Here is a 10,216-nt window from a genome sequence, read left to right as displayed (position 1 = left end):
GCTTCCGCGGGGCCCTCGCGGCCCCCCCCGCCCCCCAAACGGTTCCAACGGCTCCGCGGGCCCTCGCCCCCCCAACGGTTCCAACGGCTCCGCGGGGCCCTTGCGCCCCACAGCGCTCCCCTCTGCTGCCGGTGCCTCCCTGCCGCGGCGCTTCCCCACCCTCCCCGGGCCGGGCTTCCCGCGGCCCCGCCTCCCGCTCGCCTAGTTCCGCCCGGCGGGGGAAGGCGCGGCGGAGGCTCGGGCTCCTTATGGCTGCGCCGCTGCGGCCGGCTCCTCCTCCGGCCGCTGCCCTCCCTGCGTTGCCGGCCGGCGCTCCCTACACGCGGTGCCGGCGCGTCCCGCTCCGCGCCGTGACCCCGCCGCGATGAGGTGCCACTACGAGGTGCTGGGCGTGAAGCGTGACGCCGCCGACGAGGACCTTAAGCGGGCGTACCGGCGGCTGGCGCTGCGCTGGCACCCGGGTACGGCCGCGCCTTCCGCGCTCCGCAGGCCCGGCCTGGCCGCAGGCCTGAGGGGAGGGGGCCCAGCCCGGCCCGGCCCGGCCTCGTCCTTCCCCTCACCCTGCTGGTTCCGACCGGGGCGGGGAGGGTCCGCTGGGCTTGGGGTGGGAGAGAGCCCGCGGGGCGGCGGCAGGGCCCTACCGGACTGCTCCGCGCCGGGCGGCCGCCACCTTCCCCCAGCGCGGCGGACGGCGTTTGCCCCTCGTCGGCTCCGCGGCGCCCTCAGGGCTGCTGTGTAGCCCGGCCCTGAGGAGAGTCGGAGGAAAACGTGGCCGTAGCCGTCTTCTCGCTCCCTTGTACAGCATTACTTTGAGAGGGAGAAACTCTCTTTTGGCCGGGGAGGGAAGGCACTTTTAAAGCCTCGCAGATGATGCCAGCCTGGTTTTGTGTTCGTGCTGTGCCCTTTTGGCTGTTTCCTTGTGCTCTGGGTCTGTTAAAACAGGGGGCTGGGAAGCACTTGGGAGAGGGCTGTGTCAGCTGTGGTCTGGTAATCATCTTGGTGTATCCAGTAACACCTTGAGCTGCGCTTCTGGCTTGATATTTTTGACTGTTTTCTTAAATGGTTGTGACAGGTGCTACTCTTATGCTTTTAATTATTTAAAATTTGATAACTTCTCTTGCAGATAAAAATCTAGAGAATGCTGAAGAAGCAGCAGAACAGTTCAAGTTAATCCAAGCAGCATATGATGTTCTCAGTGACCCACAGGAAAGAGCCTGGTTAGTAATATTTATCTCATAGTGGACTGGAAAAGATGGCCTTGTATTCTTATTTCTGTTTTCCCCAGATCTGTCTTGGAATTCACTTCGGATCTGGTTTGGCTGGTAGTCAGAATAGAGCCTTTATGGCAGGTGTGGTCAGCCTTCCTGGTGCTTTGCTCCAGACTTTTAAGTAGTTGAGAGCCAAGCAACATGTACCACCTGCCTCAGAAACTTCAAGAAGGAGAGACTTGGAGAGTAGTTTCCTGGGGAGACACAGCTATGGACCCACACCTTTCTCACCATTCTTTTGTGAGATGGTGATGGGTGGCTGTGTGGGTGACACAGCAGTGTTGGCCTCAGTTTGTTCCTTCTACAGTGGGAGGTAGTTTGTGTACTAGCACAAATATCCCTCCAGTCATGTGGTATCACTGTAGTGCAAGTCCCAAACTGCTGTTTGGGAGCTGCCCTTAGGGGAAAAAGGCAGCACTGCAATGAATAAATACAGGTGTTTAATGTGCTGTTAACTGCTGCTGCAGATAATACACCTTAATGTATATTGTGCCACATTGAGAGTCATGATTCTGTAACAATTCTACTTTGAAATGTGCATAAATATTTCTTTGTAGGAGATTATGTCACTTTAAATGTTCTGTGTAACTCGTCTTCCAAATATGCTGAAATCAGGTACCAGATTATGCAGCTGAGAACACCTGTACTAACTTTCCTTCTTTAAAGGAAAGTACTGTTTTTCACTTTTCATGTGCTAATTTACAGTTTAGGTTTTGTATAAGTATTGGATGATTTGGATAATGTCGTACCGATTTTTGAAAGCTTATTGAAACGTCTTGTTCAATTGTGACCCTGTAGGGGTTTTTTTGGTGCGTGTGTGTTTGTTTTTTCCTCTTTGAAGACGTTATATGTGAGAGACAAATTCCAGACACTGGGCTAAGCAAGTACTTCAATTAAATTGAAGTAATATGGGTACTATGTTAGATATCTCTCTTCTTGTATTGGGAATGTTCTGTGTCATTTATGTCCTTGATGCTGTGAATTTTTGTAGGTATGATAATCATAGGGAAGCTCTGCTGAAAGGAGGGGTTGATGGAGACTATCAAGATGATAGTTTAGATCTGCTGCGCTACTTCACTGTTAGCTGTTACTCTGGATTTGGAGATGATGAAAAGGTAATGAACTAATTCATCTTTAATGAATCAGTTTAAGTCTTATGAAAAATATCGGCATTCACTTAATATTGAAAAGCTACGGGTAGTAATAATGTCTTGCTAAAACAAAACCTACACTGGATATTTAATCAAGTTTTAATTCTTGCTTATTGCCTAACAGCTACTTAGCCATGATTTCCAACTATACCATACAATTACAGAGTGTGTGTGTATGTTTTAATATAGTGAAGAATCCCCATGCTTTTCAGTACTATGTGCTGATTGAGAAATACCTTTAAAAGGCTAGAATGCCTCAAACTAAAGAAAAGCAATATAATACCAGTGCTGAGGGGGTGGGGGAGAGGTGGTACACTTGCTGCAATCTAATTTCCTGTTGGATTTTAAGATACTGGTCTTAAGTTAAAAAGCTATGGGTGACTAGAAATACCTCTGCCTGACAGTATCCTCATCTGTCTTTGTGTTATTATAGTAGCAGTGAGTTAGTAACTATAATCTAAAAAGCAAAGATGTAAGTAGGGTACTTAATAGTGAATTTTATATTTGGACCTTCCTCAAAACTTGGTCCTGCATAGCCAGAAATGTATTGATATCCTCAGCATGCTGAAAAAAATATTTTTTTGTTTTGAGTTGAATACAGGTGCTTGGTATGAGACCAAGAGAGAAAATAGACAAAGGAGATAGAAATAAAAGGGATGGGAGAGAATGGGAACTTTATTAAACAGAAAGTACCTAGCATAAGCACTTACAAGACCTGTACCTTGACAGAGTTGCTGTTGCTAATTGTAATATTTCTCTAAAATCCCCTACAGTAACTGAGCAGTTGTGTGCTTATTATTGAACCATGCAGAATGAATCACATTATTTTTTATTTCAGGGATTCTTTACAGTCTATCGACAAGTTTTTGAAAAGATTGCAAAAGAAGAGATGGAATATATGACCCAGGAAGATGCTGAAGAATTTCCTACATTTGGATATTCCCAAAGTGACTACGATAAGGTAAGAGCAAGTGTAAAATTAGAAGTGACATAGTTGAGTCATTACTTTGTCTCGCACTGAAATCAAAGGAAAGGCTCTTGCTGACCTTAGTTGAATACAAAACCATGTATCTACCCTATTTTCTACTACTGTAGACAATTACTATTATAAAGGAAGTGTTCAAATAATGATTCATAATACTTAGATGAATCAAAATTGTTATTTCCTGTTGGATTACATTAGTAGCCAGGCTTTTAGCGATGAGTTGTCAAAACTCTGCATTTTACAGGTCTAACCATCAATTATGCCAATGAAACTTAAGAGCTATGCAAAGCTGCAAAACAGATGTTCTCTTGACTACTCAATGAGAATAGTTTACCAGTGCTCTAATGCAACATACATTACAGAAAGGGATATTGAAATACAGTATTTTTAACAATATGAACAGTACCATCCCTCATTTAGGAAAACTAAAATGCATTCACTACATAACACAAGCTATGGAACATGAGAGACATGGTGATTGACCTACAATGGGAACTCCTGGTAAGATGTTCCTGTCATCTACATTATTCTGTAGTAAGATTTAATTTTCAGAATATCACATCCTTTCCTTAGGGAAGTGAGAAAAGAACAGGAATGGTACAGACCTGAATTCTTTCCCTCTTGTTTACCAAATATTTGTTGTATTCTGTCAATCTTGCTAATTTTTTTTTAAGGTTACCAGTATTTCTGCATTGAATGTGAATAGTCCCAATGAATGACCAAATACTATCGGCACTCTTAAATATTTCTCCTAGTCTACTACTTCTCCATGGCACTTTTAGTAGTATTGTATTGTGTGACTAAATATTTATGGAATTTAATTGATGTATCCCTTAATCTGAGAAACTTCTATTGTGTGAAACTTGGCTGGAGTTTAGAACAAAGTTACAAATCAAGCTAGAATGAATATCAGAATGGTTCTTTGGATTTCATGTAAAATTATAGGATGGCTTAACAAATTAAAATCTTTCCCAGGGAGAAAATATTTAGTGTCTCTGAAACTGCTAAAAACTGTTTTTTGATGCCGTGAGCTTGAAACATCTTTTGGGAACTGTTTGTGTAGAGGCCACAGAATGGATATGATTATAGACCAAAAATAGCTTTTATACTGTCAGTTAATAGCTACAAAAATAGCTGAAATCATAGAACCAACATGATTTGACATCTGCCTTGGTCATGCAGATTGGAGAAGGAAGCAGAACATTCACAGTTTTTAGTGGGATCAAGTGATTTCAAGCGAAATACCCTAATTTAAATTTTGGAGTTGTCATCCCTATTTGCTTGTATTCAGAAACAGAGATTAAACTGCTGGGAGATTCCAGTACTGCAGTGTCCACTTCTCTAGTCGGTAGGAGCGTTGTGGGGAAAACGAAAAGAGTTTTAGAAGGGAGCTACAAAAATTGTCTAGAGGCTTAAAAATCTGTGATGTGAATGTTCTCCAGTTCAGTCTCCTCAGCTTATTCCCAAGTTTGAGAGGTGACCTGATCAGTGCCAGGCACCCAGTGAAAATATCTGTAAATCTGTGACTGAACAAGACTTCATGAGAAGAGAAGATGTGTAGGTCAATTAGATGCTGAAACAAAAGCAATCAGCTCTAACTATAGGTAGTAAGTGATGCAAAGTCCAGCTGGGAGTCCAGCAAGAGCTGGTTTACTGTCGTATGGAAAGGTGACAGACGTGCTTGTATTTCAGGCAGTCACTGAGCAGGAGAAGTCTGACAACTCATAAAGCAGTAAAGGGGAAGACGATCACTGTCATCAGCTGATGGCCATGCATTCTTTTGGACAGAAAGCATCCCTTTCTGGAGCAGAAATCTGAGATAATAGAAGGAGAGGCTATCATCAGTTAGATTACTGGGGGCATATACATAGCTGGGGTTTTGTTACACTAGAGGGAAAAACTGCATAATTATACTTGCCTGCCAGAAGCCACAGTCATGAACCTTGGCATGCAAGTAGGCCGTTAGAAATTCATGTTGAGGGGTTGATGATTGTAGCCCATGTGAGTACCAATGATGTGAGGAGGAGAAGAGACATTAAAGGCAAAATGTAAGCTCTTAGGTTAAAGACCTGGACTTCTGCTGTGAGGTATTCTGAAATACAAGTGGTAGTGCATGGAGGAATAAGCAGTAAAAATGCAGCTTAATGGGGAAAATAATGTAAGAAAGAGGAGTTTAGACCTATTTTCTTGTTTCCTATATATACAAAATACAGTGTGTTAATAGTTACTTGGAAAGGAATAGAAAACAAAACAGAATGCAACCGTTATGCCACTTGATTAATCCAGTGTTTACTCACGAGCAAAAGGAAGAAGAATTAGGAAAAATTGTTCCCCATTTCTTGTAACGTGAGAGCTACAGGACATCATTTTAACTTGCAGTCTCATAATTTCCTAACAAAACAAAAGGAAGCATGTCTTCACATAACCCATAATTAAACTGTGCAAAATGTGGCTCAAGGACATCGTAGATGCCAACAATTTATATGGGTTAGAAAAAGAAATATTAAATTCCTGAAAGAAAAATCCATCAAGGGCTGTAAAACAGTTTTTCTCTCTTGCTCTGGTAGCAGAGAGAATATACTGGGAAGAAATAGCATTATATACTTGCTTTTTGTTTTGTTGCTCTTTCTGTATTGGTTATTGGCCAGTGTTGAAAATGTATGGATGACCTTTGGTGTAACTTGGTATGATGGTTATTATGTAATGTATGCAAACACTTGCCTGTGGACAGAATATCTGATTCTGGGTGTGCTTTTCCGTTTGACAGACAAAAGTAGAGCAAAGTTAAGTAGCTGGGCACTAGCGTTCATGCGATTCAACCCTGAAAGGAGATGGTTTATTGGAAATTGGAGTTTGGAAGAGTTTAGTGGACAAGGTTGTTGACTTGCCATGGTTTGAAACTTTAAAGATAAGGAAGGCTTAGAGAAACCTCTAATGATTTATTGATACTTTGGGGGAAATTGTGGCTTGTATAGGAGACAGAAACCTACTACGAAAGCCTCAAATGTTTTGGTACTTTTTAACTGCCCTCCTACACCCCCGCCTCCCCCCCAGTAAAATGACTTACTTGAATCTTTTTTTCAACAGGTAGTCCACCCCTTCTATGCATATTGGCAGAGTTTCTGTACTCAGAAAAACTTTGCTTGGAAAGAAGAGTATGACACACGGCAAGCATCAAACCGCTGGGAGAAACGAGCTATGGAAAAAGAAAACAAGAAAACAAGAGAGAAAGCAAGGAAGGAGAGGAATGAGCTAGTCCGTCAACTAGTTGCCTTTATTCGTAAAAGGGATAAAAGAGTACAGGCTCATAGAAAACTTGTAGAAGAACAAAATGCAGAAAAAGCTAGGAAAGCAGAGGAATTTCGGAGGCAGCAGAAGCTCAAACAAGCCAAGTATGTATATGTGGAACAAATCTTTTATTTTAAATTTGACATACAATCCATGATGATTCTATATACAGTTAGATTCTAATAGCAGCGGCACTTGCTGTTTTAATCATCTTGAAAATTGTTTTAGCTTTGGTTTCAAATCTGAGGTTTTTAAAACCGAGTGTGTCTGCATTGTGCTGATGTCTAGAGAGATCCAAGATAACCAGGGTACAGTTATCTGTGTGCTGCAGTAGCACAGGATTCAATGTGCCTTTATTTACCTGGGGAAGTAAAATTTAACTGGTCCTTGTTGCTTTAAAGAAAAAAAATGGATATTGGGGAATGAAGGGGAAAAAGAACAGTAACAACCCAGACTTAGATGAGCTTAAGTGGCCTTGGAACCATACCTGCTAAATATGAAGTAGAAAAAATGAACTCAGTTTTGCTTTTTCTTATGATTTGGCAGAAGGGACCCTTTCATTTGACCAAACGCATGCTTTTGTGCTTCTATTTTTCACAAAATTTAAGCAGAAGGAAGAGAATGGCAATCTCCCAGTGTAAGTACAATTTGGTCATCAAACCGGGAGAGCTTTTTGCCTGAAAATAGGAGGAAGGAGCTTAAATATTTTACTTGTTTTTCAGATGCACTTTTACTTCATTTTGCTTTTTAAAAAAAAATCTATTTTACTGAAGGGAATGAAGCAAAGAGGTATGCATTTACTGGCAAATGGCTTTATAATTCTGAGTCAGCTGGACCAAAATTCAGCAACACAATGCAGGGGTAATTTGGGTCGCAGAGTGTATGGAAAACTGAGCTGGTGCATTCCCAAAGCACAGAGCTGAGAAGTAATGTGCTTATGTTTTTGTGTTGTGCTGTTTGTGATCTCGCAACAGGTAAATGAAGCTGTACTGCTTTTAGGATTGAGCTGATTTTCCTGTTATCAGCTTGATATTTGTACCATGCTGCCTAGCATTTCCTGCCTGAAATTCAAGAAGGATCTAGCTACGTTAATATCTCTTCCCTTGCAGTGTAGATGTGCCCACTGACGTCACAAATTAACTCCTCAGATTTCCAGGCCCTACAAACAATTGTTTACTCGATCAAAAAATGTTTGAGAATTTCCTCCTAAAATATCTGTAATGAACAAGTGATCTTTAAATAATACTATTTTGTAATTCCTATCTCATAAACACGAATGTAGAAGTTACTGCATTATTCTACTTACAGGCTTGCTGAACAGTATAAAGAACAGAGCTGGATAACCATGTCGGATCTGGAGAGAGAATTGCAAGAGATGGAGGCACAATATGAAAAGGAATTTGGAGATGGATCAGATGATGAAGATGAATTAGAAGAACAGGAGATAAAAGAAGGAATAGGAGGTATATGTGAGACCTATAGTGAGTCGTGTCTAGAGTACTGGTTTATCACATTTAAAGATTCGAGATCTAGATTCACAGTTTTAACTGGAGTGCAGCTCTACTGCCTTCAGTGGGGGTGTGCTGAGTTAGAGCCTGGCAGCTCTTGATGTTTTCCATTGGACATAAGACGACATCAAGACAGAGCTGCTAATTTATGCTAATGTACGATTTGGTGAGATAATCTTGATTGGTCCACATGTCAATAATAGTAAAGAAGTCAAGTGTCAATGCTGCGACGATTTGCTGTGGCTTTAAGAGCAGCTAACTTTAAAATCGCTGTTCTTTCTCGTTCCAGTCCCCATCTTTTCAGACAAGTTGAGTGATGAGGCTGAAGAAGCAGAATGTGTTGATGATCTCTACTGCCCTGCTTGTGACAAATTGTTAAAAACTGAGAAAGCGTAAGTTTGTTTGGTTTGGGTTTTTTTTGCTTTTTTTCCTGGAAATCTTGCTAAAGATTCTTTACCTTCACATAATGGTCAGTGTCTTCCAGTAGAGATATCATCACTGTCAGGGCAGATTTTTCCATGTTTGTAGTGATGGATAATGGGTTGGTTATTAATTTATACGTAAATATAACAATATTTGCTCAGACCTACTTGTACTAACTACCTGCTGGTCTTCACAGCATGAAGAATCATGAAAAATCAAAAAAGCATCGAGAGATGGTAGCACTATTACGGCAGCAACTGGAAGAGGAGGAAGAATTTTCTGTATCTTTAGATGATGCAAATGGAATAAATACCAAAGAGGAGGAAGAAACAGAAGAGACACCCAAACAGAAGTATTTTAAATTGTTTTAACTTATATAACATTATTATGACCAATTATTTCATATTTTTTTCATAAATAAATATTTCATAATATTTCTTGGAACGCCTTAGTGAGGGCTTCTAGTTAGATTTGTAGTTGTGTTAGAACTCATGATATTGTGCAATTTAAATATTTCTTTGTATTAGAGTTCCAATGACATGCTTCATTTAATATGACTAAATTCAAATGCTGTAGAGTAAGTCTCCTGGGGTTTGGGGTTTTTTTTTTTGTTGTTTTTTTGCTGCTTTTTAAAGTACATGTTAAGAAAAAGTAATGATTGTTATTTTTCAGCCAGAGAAAGTTGTTACAGAAAATGTCTGTGTTTGGGAATAGAATTGAAGAAAGCAAGTAATTTTCTAGCTGAGGCTACTTCCCCCTAATTTCATGTTATAATGATTTGCAAAAATATAACTTGGTACCTTTTTAAAAATTGTACTTCTGTTTTTTTTTTTTTTTTTTTTAAGGTAATTTTAAATTCTTATCTTCACAGACTCTCTAAGAAGCAGAAGAAGAAACAGAAAACAATGATGGTATGGAGTTGGAGAAAATGAAATTCAGCAAACTTTACAACCTGGTTTTGTTGTCTCCTAACTTAACTTTTTTTTGTCCTGAAAAAGAGAGAATTTGAAATTCTACAGAACTTCTAGAAAGTGTTTAGATATTTTTAATTCATCCTTGAGTGATGAATGATTTCTTATAGTTATTATCATCATATTTTATCGTAATAATCATAGACCTCATTATATTAGGATCTGTACAAACAGAACAAACACGTAGTGCTGGCTCCAAAAAGCTTACCTACAAGGAAAAAGACAACAGGTGGAAACAGGCAGATAGGGAGAATGCAAAGAACGGATCAGAAAGACCATCAGTGTTCTCAGTGCATTAGCAGCTTAACTGTTTGCTTTTGGTTTTCTGTGTTATGGTTGCTTAACTTGGTATCATAATTTATTGTCTGTAATTCCCTAACTTAAAAGGTAAAATGTTGATACTGTGTAGTTGTTGGAACCAGCACATCTATTCCACCCTACCACTTAAATTGTAACCAATAGTAATGCCAGTCTGTCGTGCTCCAGGATCTGAGTTTCTGTGATACGACAGCTCTGTGCTGACAGCAGCAGGGTGAGACTCAAGAATTATGAGTTCTGTCTGAGGCTTGAGTGGCAGGAGTACCACAGTGAGCAAACTTTCCTGCCTTGTTTCCTTAAACTC

General features: G+C 40.6%; 1 protein-coding gene across 1 annotated transcript in view; it reads left to right on the top strand.

Moving 5' to 3' along the window:
* Window positions 1–182: 182 nt before the first annotated feature.
* LOC135325123 (dnaJ homolog subfamily C member 21-like) overlaps window positions 183–10,216 on the top strand; it is a 14,747-nt gene continuing 4,713 nt past the window's right edge. Inside the window, exons 1-9 of the mRNA XM_064502704.1 lie at window positions 183–461; window positions 1,124–1,217; window positions 2,260–2,383; window positions 3,258–3,380; window positions 6,492–6,796; window positions 8,001–8,155; window positions 8,490–8,592; window positions 8,820–8,975; window positions 9,495–9,534. Coding sequence (XP_064358774.1) covers window positions 365–461; window positions 1,124–1,217; window positions 2,260–2,383; window positions 3,258–3,380; window positions 6,492–6,796; window positions 8,001–8,155; window positions 8,490–8,592; window positions 8,820–8,975; window positions 9,495–9,534 — 1,197 coding nt within the window. The 5' untranslated portion in view covers window positions 183–364. The remainder of the gene's footprint in view (window positions 462–1,123; window positions 1,218–2,259; window positions 2,384–3,257; window positions 3,381–6,491; window positions 6,797–8,000; window positions 8,156–8,489; window positions 8,593–8,819; window positions 8,976–9,494; window positions 9,535–10,216) is intronic.

Source organism: Dromaius novaehollandiae, chromosome Z (genome assembly GCF_036370855.1).
Source record: "Dromaius novaehollandiae isolate bDroNov1 chromosome Z, bDroNov1.hap1, whole genome shotgun sequence".
Classification (NCBI taxonomy): domain Eukaryota; kingdom Metazoa; phylum Chordata; class Aves; order Casuariiformes; family Dromaiidae; genus Dromaius; species Dromaius novaehollandiae.
Note: the sequence above shows the minus strand (reverse complement) of the source record. Positions and strands in the feature narration are given on the sequence as shown.